The sequence below is a fragment of the Hemitrygon akajei genome, chromosome 27 (genome assembly GCF_048418815.1).
Source record: "Hemitrygon akajei chromosome 27, sHemAka1.3, whole genome shotgun sequence".
NCBI classification, from domain to species: domain Eukaryota; kingdom Metazoa; phylum Chordata; class Chondrichthyes; order Myliobatiformes; family Dasyatidae; genus Hemitrygon; species Hemitrygon akajei.
Window position 1 is genome coordinate 20,028,418 of NC_133150.1, and position 22,770 is coordinate 20,051,187.

The 22,770-nt window shown below is 40.3% G+C and overlaps 1 protein-coding gene across 6 annotated transcripts in view; it reads right to left on the reverse strand.

Annotated features, from left to right (window-relative positions):
* Nucleotides 1-22,770, reverse strand: part of LOC140717162 (high mobility group protein HMG-I/HMG-Y-like) — a 72,933-nt gene that overhangs the window by 49,667 nt on the left and 496 nt on the right. For 3 of the 6 annotated variants that reach the window (XM_073030451.1, XM_073030450.1, XM_073030448.1), the window contains exons 2-3: nucleotides 22,517-22,628; nucleotides 20,642-20,728 (exon numbers count right to left, since the gene is read on the reverse strand). In XM_073030451.1, coding sequence (XP_072886552.1) covers nucleotides 20,642-20,728; nucleotides 22,517-22,618 — 189 coding nt within the window. In that variant the 5' untranslated portion in view covers nucleotides 22,619-22,628. Of the gene's footprint in view, nucleotides 1-20,641; nucleotides 20,729-22,516; nucleotides 22,648-22,770 lie in introns of all 6 variants that reach the window. The other 3 variants (XM_073030449.1, XM_073030447.1, XM_073030446.1) reach the window with 1 other exon arrangement.

The window sequence follows — 22,770 nt, forward strand, 5'->3', positions numbered from 1 at the left end:
TTAGGTACTGCATAAAGCACAATAGCTAATTGGTTTTCCCTTAGAGTATCATGAGATTGGCCAAAAAGACTTTACAAACTATGGTGGGTTTACACTCAAAAATAAATAGCCCCCCGCCAGGACTTCACCCAACTTAGTGCAGCTACAGACATGTTGCTATCTGCTGATCTGAGATAGGTGAACATTCTCCATGGCAGCAAACTCCATGGTTATCATGGTGGAGATAGGGGCTTCAGCTGTCTGTTCCAAAATGCCACTCGCATGAGGAACAAAGGAATAAATTTCACGCCCTCACCAGATTCATGAGTGTAAGGTACATACTGCTGACAATAACTAAACAAGCTACTTCAGTAACTAGTCAGGAATTCATTCAGGATGTGTTATGTGTGGTGCAGATGGTGCTGTAAAACATGATGTGAGGGATTTTTGCACGCTGTGTGGGCTTTTTCGCCTCATTACTGATAACTACACTCTGTGGTCACTTTATTAGGTACACCTGTACATTGGTAGGCCTCTGTTAGTCTCGATAGACCATGGATTTGCGCCTTGGAAAGTTTCCAGGGCGCAAGCCTGGGAAAGGTTTTTTTTAATGGAAGACCGGCAGTTGCCCAAGCTGCAAGTCTCCCTTCTCCACGCCACCGATGTTGTCCAAGGGAAGGGCATTAGGTACACTACACGTTAATGTAAATGTCTAATCAGGCAATCATGCAGCATCAACCCAGTGCATAAAACCATGCAGGTTTTGTATGGTTTTGTAAAAACCAAAAGGCTTTGTAATTGTTAAGAACAAACATCAGAATGGGGAAGAAAGGTGATTTAAGTGACTTTGACTGTAGAATGATTGATGATGCCAGACGGGGGTTTGAGTATCTCAGAAACTGCTGATCTCCTGGGATTTTCATGCATAAATGTCTTTACAGGGAATGGTGCAAAGAACCAAAAATAATCCAGTGAGCAGCAGTTCTATGGGTGAAAATGCCTTGTTGATGAGAGGGGTTAGAGGAGAATGGCTGAACTGTTTCAAGCCAACTGTAACTCAAACAGCCAGGCGTTACAGCAGTGAAACAGTGTCAAACCTTAAAGTGGATGGGCTACAGAAGCAGAAGACCATGAACCTACACTCTGTGGCCATTTTGTTAGGTACAAGCATTAACTATAAAGCAGCCACTGAGTGCATGTAAACTTTGAATGGTGAGTGGAGAGGGTCACTTTGCCTGGATTGGGAACAATGATTTTACAGGCTCCTTGAGAGAGGCACTATCGTTCAAGATTTAATGCTAATTGCACTTTGACTGTTCAATGAAAGTTGTAGCTTGCATCCAAAAGTACCTGTTTAAACCTGCAAGGGCATAAAAGCATTGTACAAATAGCAATAACACTAGGTGTAAGGGAGACAAGGGACCTCAGATGTTGGGAAAAAAAACTGGGAACATTAGGACTAAGTCTGACACAAGATCAGACTTGTTAATATAAACATAAGTAGCAGGTCCAATTTCAGCTGACAATACCTACTTAGATTAAAAACCTTTGTATGATTTGAGTGTTAAAGGAACGCACTAACCTATCGAATTTCTAAGTGTACATAAATGTCTTTGACAATACGTTCTTATACAAAGCATGCCATCATTTAACTTTTTAGATGTATAAATAACATTACCAGAAGTTCACATATGCAACAGATTCATGTAATTGAAGCAAAACTCTTCAGAATCACAAATTTTTCCAAATAAGAATGGCTTCTTATGTAGTATTTTCCCTGATAAAATATAGTGATATATGTGATTCTTTTTCCGTTATAGTTATCAATTGTGTTTTAAAATGGAATTACATAAGCTACTCTCAAGATGGCTGAAATCACCAATGGAAAAAAATCAATCCTTATCTGCCAATGGGTATCATTAGCAGAAAAGCACGTGTTCTCAAATCAAACAGAAATCACACCCAATGCTATAGATTCCTTAACAAAATTATTATAAAATGTCATCCTCTCTCATCAGGAACTTTCCACTGAAAATATAAACGGTGCACTGTTCCTCATCTGGACCTCAGTACACCTATTAGTGACACAACATAAACAAGGTAGCTGCAAGATGATACAACAGACTTCTGCTATCTGACACATAAAATATATACTTTATACTGTATAATATATCAAATATATTTGAAGAGCAGTAACATTTTCTGCATAAAATAAGAATGGATATTTCCCTGCACAATTACTTATAATTTTTTAAACTAAAATTAGTTCTGTCCTTGCTTATTAAGCATGTACGAGTATAATCAACATTGGTGGACATGAAATCCATAAAAATAACTGAAAATGAAGTGTCTTTTGGACCCAGAGAAATGGTTTACAAAATCCAAAACAATTAAAGGAGTGACAACCTATTCTGTTAAAAGTTTTATGTAGTAATATGCCTACATATCCTACGGAGAAAATTGGACCGTAATGCCCTCACATTATCAAAATAGATAAGTTGAAATGAATTAATCGTACACAAAAGGAAACTGTTTAAGACACTTGCGCACTTCCTGGAGAACATTCAATGACTCATTATTACAGCTGTATGTGTGCGCACAATGTTGTAAATGTCTTTACCTGCAATATAAAAACAAATTCACTTACTACTGTTACTGATCAACGTTCTTCCAAAGACTAGCTTCAATTAAGAGTCTTCAACAATTGGTGCCACCCTATGAGAATGCCCTTCTTGTTAAGTTCTTCCTGAATGACAGAAGACTACTTATAACCACCAAACTTATTGCTTTGTTACATATACTACAACACGCTTCGCTCACTCATATCCTCCACCGAGCTTCCTTGACATGCGTGGCAAGTCAATATGAAATACAAGACATCAGTTTAGAGACAAAAGAAACCAACCTGAAACATTAAAATTTGCTCTACATACACACGTTTTCTGACCTGTTGAACATGTGTAACATTTTTTGTGAGCTTCCATATCACCTCCCACCTATTATTAGTAAAAACCTTGAGGGCAGGCAACCTAACAATAAGACATTAACTTTGTTTCAGAATTAGCAAAAAAAAATACAATTCAGCAATGTCAACCTTGGTATGGACATTATATACATGGGAATGAATGTAACTAAGGGTCTTAGGTACGCAGAAAAAAATCCTGTATCAGTGCAATTTTCACTGCATTCGTCTCAAGGATATACCAACCTGTGGAAAGTGCTTCACCAATGTTGAAGCATTAACTCAAAGTGTTTTTTTGGTGCACAGCAGTGTGCTGTCATCAAGATGGCTAAGCAACCATGCAGGATGAAGAGTACAGACAGGAAACCAGGAACAAACTGTTATTAAACTATATTTAAGCATTTAGATATGCAACAGTTTTCCATATCCATTTTCTTCCAACCTCCAGTAGAATCTTATAAATCTCTGGAACAGTTTAAAATTCCTTAAGATGATAATATGTATAGAAGATGGAAACACAGACAGGCAGTCCCCAAGTTACGAACGGACTGCCATAAGGCCTATTATATTGAAAATCTGAGTTAAATACAATGGTTCATGGTAACGAACGCACGCACTACGTTGTGATGCTCATGAAAACATTGCACGGCTTCAGCGGTTCATCGCCTCGTGGAAGGAGAACGCCGTCCGCCATTTGCCGTTAACACTGGGCTGAGGGCGTAACTTTGTATCTGGCTTAAATTTTTCTGTTATTTACCCTTGTAACCATGTCTCCAAAGCGTAAATCCGATGCAAGTGCTGGTGATGCATCAAAGAAAAGGAAAACGATCACGGTTGAAAATAAGGTGGAAATAGGTGAAACGCCATCGGTCATTGGAAAAGTGTTAGGCTACAGTCGGTCAACGATCAGAGCAATTTTAAAGGATAAAGAGAGAATAACGGAGCATGTGAAAGGCCCTGCCCCGATGAAAGCTACAATTATTACTAAGCAACACAGTGGTTTAATTATTGAAATACAGTACATATGTTTAAGTTTTTTTATATGCATAGAAAGGTAAAATATATACTATATACTAAGACAAACATTTGACTAACCGACGCTAAATAATACCAGATGTACCTATTCCGACATGTACAAATCCAACTTAAAGACGGGCTCAGGAACGGAACTTGCTCGTAACCTGGGGACTGCCTGTACACATTAGATATAGGATTCCGGACTACAGAGCGCACCTGATTAAAAGCCGCTGGCTCTAATTTTAGAAAGAAAATCAATTTTTTACTTGTACAGGCCGCACCGGATTTTCGGCCGCAGGTGTCCCACGTTGTAATATGAGATATTTACACAGAAAGATATTACACATGAGGATTTTTTAACTTTTAATTAAATCCATATGGTAACATAAACAAATACATATTGCAAATGCTTTTTTTCGAACCGTGCCTGTAACGCGGCTACTTTTAAATATACGTTGCGTATACTTTTTTACTGAACAACATTCCAATATCTCCTAACGACTGGTAAAAAATATATATACTGCAGCCTACCAGGAAAAGTTATTGATCGCCTTTAACTTAAAAGCAGCGTTCGCTCAGATCCAATGCCGCTCGCGTAATGCGCTCGCCCCCCGCCGTCCCGTTTATCGCAAACGGCATTTTTCCCACAAGACGCGGCGAAACCGGGTGTGACATCATAGCATCCCGCGATGTAGTACAGAAAACAAATATAGTTAAAACACTTCTAACTTTAACTAGAAAATGAATTACTAAGCGAAAATATTATAAACTAAATAACTGCCATAAAGGCAGCACAATGCTTTTCTTCGAGTGTTTTCCATGTTGATGAGGGTGAGTACAAATGACTGATTTACAATAATTTAATTGTGAAAGTGCGCTTGATTTATCGTACAATTTCATTGGACCTCTGTGAACTACTCATCAATTTTATTGGTCTACTGTTACGAGGCAAAATGTTTTTGGCGGCATGAAAAAAATCATGTATTAGCCGCTCCGTATTAAAGGCCGCAGTGTTCAAAGCTGTTCAAAATGTGGGAAAAAAGTAGCGGCTTATAATCCGACATCTACGGTAGTTGCTTTTTAAAGCCATAAAGCTTGATGAGCATAAGTCATGGCCTAGCATATTATAAAGACTGGAGAAATCCAGGCAATTAAACTGAAGATTTTCAGCCTGTTTTTAAACAGACCTAGTTTGCAAATACTTGACTTTCACCGTAGCGAGTGATTTCTGGGATTGCATCAGACAGGAGATGGCTATACAGTAAAGAAAAAGAGTTGCCTGTGAAGTCAGTGTCAATCACTTTAGCATCTTCAGGGTTTCTGCATTAAGCTACAAATATGCAAACACCCAGAGATAGCTGTCAATTTCACAGAGAAATTTAAGTCAAATTATACAGATAATGTTTTTAAATCTTGCAACCAATACTCCTTACTATTACCTCAGTATTTTATTGCATTTCTAATCATTTACCATAAACTTACATTAACTTTCAGCAATTCAGGTACCACACCCAAAACTAATCTCCCATCATTTAAAAGGGACTCCACACTTACATTTTTTTTACCATAGTGGATATCCCGGCATTTTTCAACATTGCCATTCATTTGCATCACCTATTCACATAACCTATATATTATTCCCTGGAAGCCTCACACCAATCAACACAGCTAAACACAAGCGTCCTGGTTGTTGCTCGATATTCCAGCATCAGCAGTCTGTTGGGTTCTCAGTGAGCTTCGATTCATCAGCAAGTACAGATTTATTACATTTTGTCTCATCATCCAAATTATTAATATAGATTGTAAAAATCTGGGGCTCAATTCCAATGCCTCCTATATTCCCCTAGTCACACTCTCCTAACCCAAAGTGATCCATTTATCCCTACACTCCTTTCTAAACATTAGGCAATCCTCCATCCACACCAGCACCGTACCCCCAATTCTTTGTCCTCTAATTTTCTTTAATGTCACTTTTGTAGCATCTCCTTGAAAGTCCTCAGGAAGTACAAATTCAGCACATCTGCTGGTTCTCCCACTCTTCTAGTACAGGTTGGTGGCATCCGTCGGTCTCGAGAGACCATGGATCTGCGCCTGGAATTTCCAGGGCGCAGGCCTGGGCAGGGTTGTATGGGAGACCGGCAGTTGCCCAAGCTGCAGGCCTTCCCCTCTCCATGCCACCGATGTTGTCCAAGGGAAGGGCACTAGGACCCAAGCAGCTTGGCACCGGTGACGTCGCAGAGCAATGTGTGGTTAAGTGCCTTGCTCAAGGACACAAACACGCTGCCTCAGCTGAGGCTCGAACCAGTGACCTTCAGGTTACTAGTCTGATGCCTTGCCCACTAGGCCACGCGCCAACAGATAGAACCTAAAATAAATAAGGATTTGCCACGAGATTTCCCTTCCATACATCCATGTCGACTCTTACTAAACAGATTAAGATCCCTGCCAACAATACCTCATGTACTTCCTCTATTGTTAATGCCAAGCTCACAATTCTGTAGCTTCCAATTTTCCCTCTTCCCCTTTCTTAAAAAGTGAGGTTACATTTGCTGTCTTCCAATCTGCGAAAACTTCTCTGGGCTCTAAAGTTCTGTAAAGAGTCAGACAATAGAGTCACTACCCCTAAAGCCTCCTCTGCAGGTTCTGGGATTTAGTGGCAGTTTGAGTCGTTCATTTCTATAATATTATTTTGGTACTAATGGCAATTTCCTACAGCTCCTCCTACAAAATCTATTGTTCATCGGATATTTTATGCTTTCTTCAATACAGCCAGAGACAAAAAAAATTAGTTCCATTTCTGTGGCATCTCCTTATTCCCCAATACAATTTTGCCTGTCTCAATATACAGAGTTCAAACTGATTTCAGTGTCTCTATCTGCATACACATAGAAGCTTCTTTTTTAATGTCTATCATCAGTGCTTCTCATTTCTTATCAATATATTGGACATCCTTTGCTTCCCAGATATGTCAAACCTCAATCCATTTCTTTCACAACACAAAAAAATACTTGTTTGATCTAACACCACCTTTAACTTCTCTTGTAATCACATTATTGAAGTACCTCTGGATAAATTTAAATGCACAAGACCACATCCAGGTTATCAAAACTTTCCAAAGCTAATGACTGATGCAACAGGACTTCAGATTGTGTCACTCAGACAAAAATTATTTCATTTCAACACTGAATGTTTTATGACACAAACAATAATATTTTTTTCCCTCTGTACAGGAAGTGGACATTAAGTGAAATCTGAAATGTGTATAGAGGCTCGTTTTCCGTGGGATTTCAGAGGAGCAGAGAAAAAAGTCTCTTTGCCAAAGAGAATTCTTACTTCCTCTCTTGGCTTGGAATCAATGAATGAATATTACTTTGAATGCTTTATTCATAATATTTAATCCAGTGTTTTTTATATATCAATGAGCAATAGAATGACAAATGGCATGAATTATATTGCTCAGCAGGCAATCTTCGCTCCATGCAGGATGTGAGCCTACACAAAGCATTTAAGTTAAATTTATTTTATGTAGGTGGTCAATAGTTTTTTTTTAAATCTACTCTTATTTGAATGATGGGTATCTCACTGGCCAAAAGAAAATAAATAACTACCCATGATACATGAAGACTTAGCATCAGTGAGATTCATAATTTTTCAAACAGCATCAGATTTTTACGCTTGTGCCTGGTAGTGTTGCGATGTTGCTGTTGGCTAGATAGATCCAGGAGTATTGGGACTATTGGAAGGCTAATTAATTCTTAACTTCTTTACTTCAAAACTTATCCTTTAAATTGAAAGATTAATGAATATCAATAATAATATTTGTTACTAAGGCAACAATTGAGAAAACAGCAGCTTTGTTACTCTGCTGCTTTGGAAAAGCTACACTTATCTGGTGGTAGACTTAGCCACATACTGTATATCCCTCCTCCTGTTTTGCCTGAACAAATATTGATAGGAGAGGGTGGAGATTCTTGAGCAGAATCAAATGTACTTGTAATGAGCAAAACAAGTAGCTGATAATCTTGCACTAACAAACACAAACATTTCTTCTAAATGCTACACGTTTAGATAAGAAGCTTTTGGCACCTCAATGCATTTTTTTCTCCACCTACACCAGACTTGTCTTTCTTCTTAGGAAGGAGGTACAGATGCCTGAAGACATACACTCCACATTGCTACCATTAGGAAGGAGGTACAGGAGCCTGAAGACATACACTCCACATTGCTACCATTAGGAAGGAGGTACAGATGCCTGAAGACATACACTCCACATTGCTACCATTAGGAAGGAGGTACAGGAGCCTGAAGACATACACTCCACATTGCTACCATTAGGAAGGAGGTACAGATGCCTGAAGACATACACTCCACATTGCTACCATTAGGAAGGAGGTACAGATGCCTGAAGACATACACTCCACATTGCTATCATTAGGAAGGAGGTACAGATGCCTGAAGACATACACTCCACATTGCTACCATTAGGAAGGAGGTACAGATGCCTGAAGACATACACTCCACATTGCTACCATTAGGAAGGAGGTACAGATGCCTGAAGACATACACTCCACATTGCTACCATTAGGAAGGAGGTACAGGAGCCTGGAGACATACACTCCACATTGCTACCATTAGGAAGGAGGTACAGGAGCCTGAAGACATACACTCCACATTGCTACCATTAGGAAGGAGGTACAGGAGCCTGGAGACATACACTCCACATTGCTACCATTAGGAAGGAGGTACAGGAGCCTGGAGACATACACTCCACATTGCTACCATTAGGAAGGAGGTACAGAAGCCTGAAGACATACACTCCACATTGCTACCATTAGGAAGGAGGTACAGATGCCTGAAGACATACACTCCACATTGCTACCATTAGGAAGGAGGTACAGATGCCTGAAGACATACACTCCACATTGCTACCATTAGGAAGGAGGTACAGATGCCTGAAGACATACACTCCACATTGCTACCATTAGGAAGGAGGTACAGGAGCCTGGAGACATACACTCCACATTGCTACCATTAGGAAGGAGGTACAGGAGCCTGGAGACATACACTCCACATTGCTACCATTAGGAAGGAGGTACAGGAGCCTGGAGACATACACTCCACATTGCTACCATTAGGAAGGAGGTACAGAAGCCTGAAGACATACACTCCACATTGCTACCATTAGGAAGGAGGTACAGATGCCCGAAGACATACACTCCACATTCCTACCATTAGGAAGGAGGTACAGGAGCCTGGAGACATACACTCCACATTGCTACCATTAGGAAGGAGGTACAGGAGCCTGGAGACATACACTCCACATTGCTACCATTAGGAAGGAGGTACAGATGCCTGAAGACATACACTCCACATTGCTACCATTAGGAAGGAGGTACAGATGCCCGAAGACATACACTCCACATTGCTACCATTAGGAAGGAGGTACAGATGCCTGGAGACATACACTCCACATTGCTACCATTAGGAAGGAGGTACAGATGCCTGAAGACATACACTCCACATTCCTACCATTAGGAAGGAGGTACAGGAGCCTGGAGACATACACTCCACATTGCTACCATTAGGAAGGAGGTACAGGAGCCTGGAGACATACACTCCACATTGCTACCATTAGGAAGGAGGTACAGGAGCCTGGAGACATACACTCCACATTGCTACCATTAGGAAGGAGGTACAGGAGCCTGGAGACATACACTCCACATTGCTACCATTAGGAAGGAGGTACAGAAGCCTGAAGACATACACTCCACATTGCTACCATTAGGAAGGAGGTACAGATGCCTGAAGACATACACTCCACATTGCTACCATTAGGAAGGAGGTACAGATGCCTGAAGACATACACTCCACATTGCTACCATTAGGAAGGAGGTACAGATGCCTGAAGACATACACTCCACATTGCTACCATTAGGAAGGAGGTACAGGAGCCTGGAGACATACACTCCACATTGCTACCATTAGGAAGGAGGTACAGGAGCCTGGAGACATACACTCCACATTGCTACCATTAGGAAGGAGGTACAGCAGCCTGAAGACATACACTCCACATTGCTACCATTAGGAAGGAGGTACAGGAGCCTGAAGACATACACTCAACATTGCTACCATTAGGAAGGAGGTACAGATGCCTGAAGACATACACTCAACATTGCTACCATTAGGAAGGAGGTACAGAAGCCTGAAGACATACACTCAACATTGCTACCATTAGGAAGGAGGTACAGATGCCTGAAAACGTACACTCAACATTTTAGAAACCACTCCTCTTCCTCCCCCCTCCCCTCTACCATCAGATTTTTGAACAGACAATGAAACAAACTATGAACACTACCTTACTAATTTTGCACTCCTTACTTAAATTAATTTTACTATATAAAATTAAATATACAGAATACATGTATATATAGTGCATTTCTTATTATAATTTAGTTTGATTTTATGTACTGCACTGTACTGCTACTGCAAAACAAAGTTTACACATATGTCAGTGATATTAAACCTGATTCTAATTCTGTAAAAGCTGAATATGAACAATGGATTATAACATCCACCCAAAAATCAGTGTTAAATATGTGCTTGCATTAATTATACAGCATTGTTGTATAACCAAGTGGTAGATCGGGTATCAACTTTGACATTTCTTTAGCAGTTTTTTTCTCAACAATATTTTTATTGTTTTTTAAAATAAAGACAGCATAGTATAAAGGAGGTTTGTGTAGTGCATAACAAATGTATCAAATGTACAATTCACATCTATGAAAGAGATGCACCCATAGTACAATCATGCTTTGGTTACCTCCCTGCCCCGACCCACCCCTCCCAATCCCCATCTCCAAGCCATCACTGCATTAGCAAAAAGGGTTAAACAGAACCTTTGTCCCCACAGAGCTGCATTTGTATAGAGAAGGTGCATTTTTCTAATACATAAACTGTTGTGTGTTTACAAATCTGCGTCCGTAGAATTTTACCGGAAAATGCTGGAGGTCAGGGATTTATGTGCAGAGGAAAGGAAGAAAGGATGGACCTTTAGTTTGGCTGGGAATTCTGAAAATATTCAAGAAAGGGTCCCCACACCTTTTGGAACTTTATGTCCGAGTTGAGAATTGAATAATGGATCTTCTCAAGCGATAGACTGGACATGATGTCCCTGAGCCACTGAGCGTAGGTGGGCAGGGCAGCATCCCTCCACCTGAGCAAGACTGCACGCCTGGCCAAAAGAGAGGCAAAAGTCAGTGTGCGACGTTTGACTGGACTTAGGTGCGTGCCCCCCTCTCCGGAGGTGCCGAAAAGAGCAAAGGTTCCAAACTGTAATTAATTATTTGGGATAAGAGTTTGGAAAACATCTTTCCAGTATTTTTCCAAGCTAGGGCATGTCCAGTACATGTGGATAAGGGAAGCCTCGCCCCTTTTGCATTTGTCGCAGCAGGGATTAACATCTGGGTAAATGCGAGATAATTTAGTTTGACATATGGGCCCTGTGTATGACCTTGAACTGTAACAGGCAATGGCGGGCACATAAAGAGGTTGAGTTAACGAACTTGAGAACTGAATCCCATACATTGTCTGACAGTAAGAAACTTAGATCTTGCTCCCAGGCAGTTTTAATTTTGTCAAAGGGTTCTCGCCTCAAAACCGCTAGCAAATAGTAGATATTAGACCTTCGCGCAATGGATTCATGCAGAGAAACACATCAACGATGTTTGTATCGGGTGCCTCAGGGAAGTTTGATATCAAAGTACTGATAAAATGTCTAATTTGCAAAATATCTGAAGAACTGAGTGTTGGGTAGGTTAACTTTGCAGACAGTTGTTCAAATGAAGCAAAGCTGTTGTCTATAAAAAGATCTTTAAAGAGCCTGATGCCCTTTCTGTACCAGTCTTGAAATGTTGGATCATGTATAGAAGGCTGGAAGAGATGATTATATAGAATAGGACTTGAAAGAGAGAAGCCATAGAGTCCACTATGCTTTCTGAACTGAGCCCATACTCTCAGGGTGTGCCTGATAATAATTGGTCTAGGCATAAGAAAAGGGAGTGCGGATCCAAGAAGTGTGGAGATGGAGAAATTCTTACTAAGAGTTCAGCTCCATTGCCACCCATATTGGGCAGTCAGATTGGTTGACCAGAAGATGAGACAGCGTACGTTAGCTTCCCAGTAATATAAGCAGAAACTGGGCAGAGCCATGCCCCCAACACTTTTAGATTTTTGAAGATGGACTTTATGCAGTCAGGGACGCTTGCCCTTCTACAAGTAGGATGATATGACTGAGTCTAGTGAGTCAAAGAAGGCTTTAGGAATGAAAGTTGGTATGGATTGAAAAAGGTATAAGAATTTAGGAAGGATGTTCATTTTGACAACATTAATTTGGCCCATCAGGGACATGGACGGGGTGACCACTGTGCTAAGCTCTGTTTTGTATGATTTAACAAATTAATGAAATTTTCTCCAAAAAGACACTTATGTTTCCTTGTTACTGTGACACCAAGGTAAGTAAGTTGGTTATTCACTACCTTAAAATGGAGGTTATGGAACTCTGATGCCTGTGCTTCTCCATTCATTGGAAAAAGTTTGCTCTTGTATAAATTAAGTTTGTATCCTGAAAACTGGCTGAATTTGTTAAAGAGTGAGAACATGGGGGGTAATGAGGTGATCGGGTTTGATATAAAAAGTAAAATATTACCAGCATAAAGGGAGACTTTGTGTTCAACTCCCTCCCTCCAAATCCCTGTCAGGTCCGTACAACTGCGGAACGTAATTGCCAGTGGCTCTATGGCCAGATCGAAAAGTAAAGGGCTTAAAGGGCACCCTTGGCAGGTTCCACATGAGGTTGAAAGGTTGGGATTGCTGAGAGTTGTCAAAACATATTTGCGTCACACCGCCTCTAAGTTTAATCCACGTGATAAAACTTGGTCCAAAATCAAATTTTTCTAAAACAGCAAAGAGGTAATTCCATTCCACACAGTCGAACACTTTCTCTGCGTCTAAGGAGATGACACATTCAGGAATCCCAACTGAAGATGAGTATAAAATATGTAATAGACAGAGCATGTTAAAAAAAGGGGAGGCGGTTTTTTAACAAAGCCTGGTTTGTCTTCAGAATTAATTGCGTGTAGGAATTCTCCAGTCTACCAGCCAGAACTTTAGCTAAAATTTTGACATCGACATTTAACAGACAGATTGGCCTGTATGAGAAGCACTCTGTTGGATCTTTGCCTCTCTTCGCTAGCAGAATGATGCATGCCTCATTAAATGATGCTGGCAGTTTACATTGCTTAAACGAGTCAGATAGAACCAAGGTTAGTTGAGGTGAGATCAGTGACAAAAATGATTTAAAGATTTCCATAGGGAACCCGTCAGGTCCTGGAGATTTACCAGTCTGCTGTAATGGGATGGCTGAGGATATTTCCTCTAATGATATTGACTCATTCAGTCTCATTTTGAGATCAGGAGAGAGGGTGGGGATATTTAAGCTGTTTAAAAAATTCTCGACCGAAATGTTATCATTTGGGAATTCAGAAGTGTAAAGTTGGGAGTAAAATCTCCTGAATGTGTCGTTGATTGCAGAGTGATTCCAGGTGATACTTCCATTTTCCATTCAAATTATTGTGATATGTTGTTTGGCTATGAGACCCCTTAATTGGTTGGCTAAAAGTTTACCAGATTTGTCACCATGGATATAGAACCTGCTCTTGCTCTTCAAAAGTTGGCGTTCAATTGGGTGAGTGGAAATAAGGTCAAATTTAGTTTGGAGTTCCACTCAATTTTTGTACAGCTCCGGATTTTTAATTTGAGCATATTATTGGTCTATTTCTTTAAGTTGATTGGCCAGAATTAGTCATTCTTTATGGGTCTTTCTTTTCAAATTCACAGTGAAGGAAATTATTTGACCCAAGGTATGCTCTCAAAGCATCCCAAACAACCAGGCTTGAGGTTTCAGGTGACGTATTGGTATCAAGGAAAAAGATTATCTGGTCCTCCATAAATTTTACAAAATCATTATCTGACAGCAAGGTCGAATTAAAACGCCAATGCTTATTTATTTGAGGAATGCCAGGAAGCATTATAGACAGGACAACCGGAGCATGGTCTGATATCACTATGCTCTGATAAACACAAGAACGGACTGATGGAATCAGCTGATTACCAATTAGAAAGTAGTCAATTCTGGAAAAGGTGTGATGGACGTGTCAGAAGAAAGAATTTCTCTCTTATTTGGGTGGAGAAAGCACCATACATCAGAGATGCCATAGTTGGAGAGGAAGGACTGAATTAATGAGGCAGATTTGCTTAGTACTCTGGGAATAGGAGATGATCCATCCAACACTAGACCTAACCAACAATTGAAGTCTCCAACTAGTATTGAGAGAGTACAAACTCAGATCAGGCAGCGGTGCCCAGATTTCAGGTATCCGCTCTGAGGCAAAAGTGTAAAACAAAGAGAAACAGGGCAGATCCTGTATAACAAGGACTTCTAAGGGTTCTTAAAACAAAACTGGCATTGGAGTACCCTCGCCCCCCCCCACCCCCCAACCCACAAGACAGCTGCCAGAGCACCTACAGCAAGCTCTTAAGAACAATAATCATCCAACAGTACAACTTCCTGTCACTCGTAGCATCATCTTCAACTCCGTTATTGTTATTTAAAGGCAACAGTAAGCATTCAACACTCTTAAACTGACATTGTGCTTTGTGGGAGATAAAACAATTTCCACGTGTAGGCGAAGAATGACTGGGCGCGGTCTCTGTCCTGGGGCTGGTTCAGCTACTAGTGAACGGTGGGCTCTATCATATCTCCGGCGGAGATGGGAGCGTCTCCTTCCTGAAGATCTCACAAAGCAGACTGGAAAAAAATTCAGTAGGACGCCCGCCTTCAACAGATTCCGGCAGGCCCAGGATGCGTAGGTTCTGCCATCTGGCTGGCCCTCCCGGTCAGTGACATTAGCCATTAGCTTGGTATTGTTTTCATGTAAACTAGAGTAGATGCTTTCCAGCTCACTGACGCGCTGGCTCAGGTTGTCCGTAGCGAGCTCGAGAGAGTGTAGACGTTGGCCATGGTCCTCCACTTTGCATTGAATTTGGTCAAGTTTCGTTTCCAGCAGGCTGAAAGAAGATTTAAATTTGGCCGCTAACGCCTCATGGTGTTGGTCTAGTAGCATGGAGATAGCCTCCACTGTCAAGCCAGCCACCAAATTGTCTTTTTTCCCGATTTAGTACTCTTTGAGGTCATTGTAAAGCAAACACAGTCGCAGGCAGGGGGAAGAGCAAAAAGTCCAACAGTTTGATGTGAGGAAAGGGGGAAAGAGGAGTGTGTAGATAAAAAGTAGGACGGAGCGCCTGTTCTCTGCGACTACTCCATGCGGCTGCCAACCGGAAGTCCTCTTCAGCACTTTTTGTCTTTTTTTTTTAAAAACTAGCTCAACACTCAACCCAGCATGGATAGAAAGTGTGCAAGGAGTCAGCTGGATCTGAACCCATGACCACTCATCTCAAAATCCAGTGCAAATGCCACTACACCAACAGCCGGCTAATTATACAGCATGCCAGCATTTTAATAAATTGTGGCAGGCAAAACAGCACAGTGATTCACTTGCACGAACCATTTCTATGCCTTTGCCAGATAATTAAGAAAGCACCAGGTTTCTTCACCTGAAAACTAATGAAGTAAATATTTTATTTATAAAGCAGCTGTAATTTTTTTGCTATGCCCTGATGTTAATAAAAGTTTTATGAAGTTAAGCTTGTTTCTATTGCATAGAATTGTTTTAGCACTTAAGAAATAAGTTATACTGAAACAAATGTGTGAAATACACTCACAAACAGGAAAAAATCTGCAGATGCTGGAGATCCAAGTAACACACATAAAATGCTGGAGGAACTCAGCAGCCAGGCAGCATCCATGGAAAAGAGTACAGTTGATGTTTCAGGCCAAAACCCTTTATCTGCCCAAAACATCAACTGTACTCTTTTCCACAGATACTGCCTGGCCTGCTGAGTTCCTCCTGCATTTTGTGTCTGTTCTGTGAAATACACATTAGATACATCAAGATACAGAAGCTTAGAAATTATTGTGTACATTTTGTGAAAAAGCATTTATCTTGAATAGCTCTTCAATAGACCCTTTGGCGAGGTCACTGCACTAAAACCACCTGTATCCACGTTTCCCTACATAGAAGGCAAAGAACCAATATTTTCTTTGCAATATTCAACTGAATATTTAAAGTTGTGAAAAATGAATTCAATTGCAAGCTGAAATAATAATATTTCAGCATTAGTACCTCAAAATATCCTACAACCAATAAGTATACAATTATAATGGGTCGATACAAACATTTTAATACTCAACAAATATGTCTTTATACGTATTCTATTTACTACTATTTACATCCTTTCCTGCATTGTCACCCAACAGTAATATGATTGTAACTAGAGTTTTGTTTACTTTTTGTAAAAATATACCAGTCATATTACAGCAAATGATATTGGATTTTAAATACAGCAGCTCTATTTGTGTTGCAAAGTACTAATTATCTGCGTGACACAATGAACCCTCTATTTTCAGCACAACAATAGCAACCAATGTGCTTTTTGATCACAGCATTTATCATTTTACAGCTATTGAAATATTATCATTTTAAAAAGATCTTATTATTTGCAACACATCAGCCAATTTGCACACAGCAATCTCCCACAGAGAGACCTGACAATAAGACATCATGAATAAGTGGTGTTCCTTTGTAGAAGTTTTTTTTCCTCTCTGCAACAGTTGCGAGACCCTATCCCTCTGTGGTGTCCAACATAATCTTTAGCTATCCCTCCTCCCACTGGCTCCATCTTCCAATCAACCCCTGCTATCCTTGATCCACCTATTGCTTACCAGCTCCAGCCTCACCTCTTTCCCTCATTTCTCATTACATTGACTTGCTCTCCTTTCCATTCTCAGGTCTTGAGCCAAAAGCATCAGCTACTCCCTCACTTCCATCGGCACTGCCTGACTGGTTGAATTCTTCCAGCAGTGCTTTTTTTGATTCAGTAATAGTTGATCGCCTAACCAAGACCTATAAATAACTCCTCACTGTTATTTGAAATAGTATATTTAGGTCCACATGAGAGAGTAGACAGGGCTTCAGTTTAACATCATGCAGAGGTAGCACCCAAAGAAAAAGTGTTATACTGCCTCTCGGTCATGTAGCCTAGCAAGAGAGGCAACAGTGCTATAAACCCAAGCTGACACGTGTTATTTTAAAATTCAGAACACAGGTTCACAGTTCCATTCCAAAAATGTTAGTTTATAAATTAGGCTGACATTTTAGCCCAGGGGAGTAATATTGTCTTGACATTTTTTGGATGCACTTTAAATCCGCTCTTAAGTATGAAAGATAAAAAGGCACTAATCAGAGCGAGTATTGACCATTGTTGGTTACGCCACATTGCACTACACAACTGACAGCCACATTCCCTATAGTATAAATTACAATTCCAAGGATTATTTAAAAATCTTTGGGATCTCTGGAGACATTAAATACAAGTTCTTACTACATCAATCAGAGCAATTAAATCATGAAGTATTCTTACCAGTACAACGAAGATAATAACTTTACATACAAGACATCTATTTCTTTAAAACAGTGTCCAATGTCTTTTGGCTCCTTAAGGTTGTCATAGCTGTGGTAGGTAGTGGGATAAACTCTCCTACCTATTAAATACTCCTAATGGTGTGCCTCTCAAATATCCTCTGAGAACCAAGCCCAGCTCCTGGCCTTCATGTACGGCTTAGCTACCAAGGCCAGTGGAACCATTTCCACTGACAGGAGAAGGGGCAAAGGCCCCTTAAAGCCTTAAAGCAAGCTGCATCGGGCAGATGGGGCCCATCAGCAATGGTTGACAGCTCATCTAGTACAAGGAAAACTCTGATCTCAAACCTCTGCTGCCTTGCAGCTATACCCACTCACGGGGAAGGCTTCGGGAGTAAGCCCTGAGGAAAACTCTGGAGCAAAGGCAGACCCATGTTTACCTCAATGCTGACTGGCAGCTCCAGAGATGCCACTGGTACCAAACTGTATCAGTCTCTCTCATTCCTTTGGATTCATCAGCTATGTGGAGAGGGGGAGCCCGTTACATGGGCAACAGCTGCTCTCCATACTGTACTACCCTGGCTTGCGTATCATGTAGACAGCTTGGACACAATATCCATGGTCGATCCTGACCAATGGAGAGCCTCGTCTGTTCTAAAACAAAATACAGACTATGGACTTGGGAAATTGATCATTCACCAATTACATGCAAACTTTACTTTTTTCCCCTTAATTGATATGGTTAAAAGCATTATCCAAGTATCCTGCATCTCAGTACCTACTAATGCACTGCAGAATCAGAGAGATTTACAGCACAAAAAATATCATTCAGCCATTGTTCATGCTAGCCAAAAGATGGATTTTAGGTTAACCCCATTTCTCAGCTCTTGGTCCATTATAAATATGGTGCTTCAGGTAGTTATCCATTTTATAATGCCTGCCACATGATCCAGTCCATCATGTTCAATGCAATATGCAAGATATCATTGCAACCACTCTAGAACTGCCAGGACGTTCATCCATTTACACATAACAATTTAAAAACGTGAGGAAATCACAGTAAAGGTTGGTATTAAGGTTTCACTAAAGCAGAAGTGTGAAAAACAGATGTTCCTAGATAAGAAAAAAATTTTGCAAAGGTGGCCCCACCTTTCCCACAGTAGTAACTGTGGCAGACAGTTTTTTAAAAAAGTGAACCATTTGTAATTATAAGAAGCTCATGTGTTTAACCTACAAGAAGTATTTCATAAAAGGTTTATTAAAGGAGATTAGTCAAATTTCACAGCCCTACTTCACTAAAGCAACAAACATGACCACATTTCACTCCAATAGACCCAGTTTTTCTGTTCTAATCCTGTTTTTCCCTGTATAATTTATGCTTTTCTCATGAATACTGTCTCTAATGCCACATTCAAATTTGCTGATTCAAGATTTTCCTGGGCCCAGCACATAAGTGCAATTATGAAGAAAGCACAGCAATGCTTCTACTCTACTTCTTGATTTGGAATGACATCTAAAACTTTGACAAATTTCTGTCAAAGAAACTGTAGAGGAGAGGACTAGTTGCATCCCAGCCTGGTATGGAAACACCAATGCCCTTGAATGGAAAATCCTACAAGTTGTGTATATGGACAAGAGAAAATCTGCAGATGCTGGAAATCCAAGCAGCATACACAAAATCTGGAGGAACTCAGCAGGCCAGACCCTGGCCTGCTGAAGAGTCTTGGCCCGCAAAGTCGACTGTACTCTTTTCCATAGATGCTGCCTGGCCTGCTGAGTTAAGGATAAGGACCAGTCCATCATGAGTAAAGCCGTCCCCACCATTGAGTACATCTACAGAAAACGTTGTCACAGGAAAGCAGCGTTCATCAACAGGACTCCACTGTTCTATTCCCACTGCTGCCACCAGGAAGAAGATACCAGAGCCTCATGACTCAGACCACCAGGTTCATGAAAAGTTATTACCCTTCAGCCATCAGGCTCTTGAACCAAAGGGGATAACTTCATTCGGCTTCACTTGCCCATCGATGAAATGCTCCCACAACCAAAAGACTCCTCATCTCATTTTCTCATATTTATCACTTTATTTATTATTATTGTTTTTTGTTTATATAAGCCGTTTGTTGTCTTTTGCACACTGGATGAACACCCAAATTGGTGCAGTCTTTCATTGATCCTATAATGGTTATTATTCTATTACCAATTGATTATGCTCACAAGAAAATGAATCTCAGGGTTGTATATGGTGACATATATGTACTTGGATAATAAATTTACTTCAAGCTATGTACCTATGCTACTGCTGCAAGTAAATTTTTCATTAGATCTGTACTTACATGTATTTGTGCATATAACAAATTCAACTTTTACTTTAGTATTAAGTAACATTGCTTCTGTTCTTAAGGGAACACTATTTCTACATATATTCAATAGAAATTTCTATTTTATCTATCAATGGAGTGTTTCAACGGCCATGCTTGGCAGTGGGACACAATGAAAAACAGGTCGAGGTTGAGGCTGACAAGCGATCTGCTATACCTTCTGCTGTAAGTTCAAATAACTATTCCACATGTCAGTCAAAAATTTTCCAAATAAAAGTCTCCACTAATTAACTATTAACATCAATAAATGCTTTATCATGAAGAAATACATCTTTACTCACTGGGCACAAATACATCACAAAAAAAATACAGAAATTACCAGCATACACACAACTCTGAAAGATCAAACCACTGCACATTTCACTTCTGTGCAAACTTATGTCTGAAAATGAGTTTAACCCAAGTTACTCAAAAAGATGAGGAATATCAAATGAAGATTTACAAACACGAGAAAGTCTGCAGAAGCTGGAAATCCAAAGCAATGCACATCAAATGCTGGAGGAACTCAGCAAGTTAGGCAGCATCTATGGAAATGAATAAACAGTCAACGTTTCAGGCTGAAACCTTTCTTCAGGACTGGAAAGGAAGGTGGGGGGGGGGGACACCAGAATGGAAAGGAAGGGGGAGGGGAAGACTTACAAATACCTTCAATAACAAAGACGAACATTTACTGAGACCCTGGTGTTCTTGCAAATGCATGCACTTACACTGCCAGATTTAGAAGAAGAAACCTTATTTTTACTTCCTCTTGGTCTTCCTCGTGAACGCTTTGGAACAGGAGCCCCTGTTGGTTCCTTTAAAAATAAAAAGGTTTTAATCAGAATTACTGGCTCAATCATGGTAAAGTAAAATATTTGCTTCAAGTCGACCCTATTTAAACTCATTTACACCGTTGTTTTCTCCCCAGTACAATGTAACTCCATGTAACTCCAGTTCACATAACAAAAATTCATCTTTATAGAAATCATATACCACTACCAAAAACAAAGAGATATTGAATAGAAATGTGCTCTCATAGGTTTTACGCACAAAACATACAAAGAACCAAACTAGATCATCCAGGACTAAGATCGCAGGCTATCAATTCACTGCTTGGGGCCACTTAAGGGAGCTGCTTTGGAAACAGACAAGGCAATCTCTTCGATGATACATAAGAGACTGCAAATGCTGGAATCTGCAGTGACACACAAGATGCTGCAGGAATTCAGTGGGTCAGGTAGCATCTATGAAGGGAAGAAGGATAATTGACATTTGGGGCTGAATCCAATGAAGTCTAGATGAAGGGTCACGATCCAAAATGTCGACTGTCAATTTCCCTCCATGCACACTACGTGGCCTGCTGAGTTCCGCCTGCATTTTGCGTTACTCTTCCGTTGATACTTTATCAAATAACATTTTCTAGCTCATTAAAATAATAACCTTCTCCTTTGTCTCCAATCCAATCAGAACTCCTCATTACAGGGCTTCAAGCACTATTCAAGTAAAACACAGGAAACTGATAAACTTGCAGTGCAGCAGTAAAACGACAAAACTTGCCAGGAAATAATCAGAGGACCAAATTCCTTACAAAATGTTCAAAAACACCGTCTGTAATTTCCACACGAGGGAATGAATGGGAGGCAAAAGTGATTTCATTACCACACAACCCTGTTTTGAAATAGTACATGTTTGGTGTGTCTGAAATCTTACCTTTTGTCCTTCAGTGAGGAAAATGACTTTTCAATTTAACTTCCAAATGACATTAGTATAACATGATCTTAATCAGCAGGCAGAGGGAACAGAAATCACAATTAAAGTATTAAAAGCCTTCCTGCCATGCTAGTTGCAAACCATCTACCAAAGTTCTGTTTGGCTTGCGGCCATGAGCAACACGGTGACGTCACCCAGTGAAAAGTAAACGCAGCCAAACAGTTGGCGATTCCCCGCTGATTGGCAGCCCTCCCAGCCAGCAGCAGCGTGGCGACCTCCGCCGCCCGACCAATCAGCAGAGGGAAGGGGCCGGGACTACCGGTTCACCGTGGTTTAAAGGTCTCGCTATGAGCTGGTGCTGAAAGCAACGTTGTAACAAAGGCAAAACCTCAGCAAAAAGGAGAGAATGCAACGTGCTGCAAAATAAAAACCACAGCAACTGCTGCTTGCAACCCCGAAAGTGTACCTCGAGGGTCGTGCAAATAAAAATCCAGCAAAGAAAATGTACACCTGCTTGCTCCTTTACAGCCCGAAGGTGCTGCGCAATTCGTAGTTTTGAAATCGATAAATTATTCCAAAAAAAATTCTTTCTGCATTCTGTACTTAAAATCGAATTAAAACTACAACCGACTCCAACATGCGTGTTTTATGGAGACGTGTTAGCATTCGGAAGATGCTATTTGCATATTTAAAGCAGTAAAAACTTGCATTAAAATACTATTTTCTATAGTCGGTCAGATAAAAAGTAATAAGAAAAAATATAGACGTTCAGCTGAAATTGCTTTACGCGTGTCTTGCCATTTGGAAAGAAATTATTCCACATCCAGTTCTAAATATATATATATATATATATACATATATATTAAGTATTTTAGAATTTACACATTTCATACTTGGGTTTGCTTTCTGGGTCTGCCGCGTCCTCTCTTTGGTGTTACATCCTTCTCCTGCTTTACTGCTAAAGGTTGGCTGGATTTTGCACCTGTGTCACTCATCGTTATTTTTCTGCAAAAGAGTAAGTCGCCTATTTAAGCGAAAAGGACAGAGGATTAAATTGCTTCAATGCAGCAAAGAGAAATTGAAACTTCCCACAGTAAACATTGCCGTACAATCGATGCAAATAAAAGCTTGCATTGCTGTGCTCAAA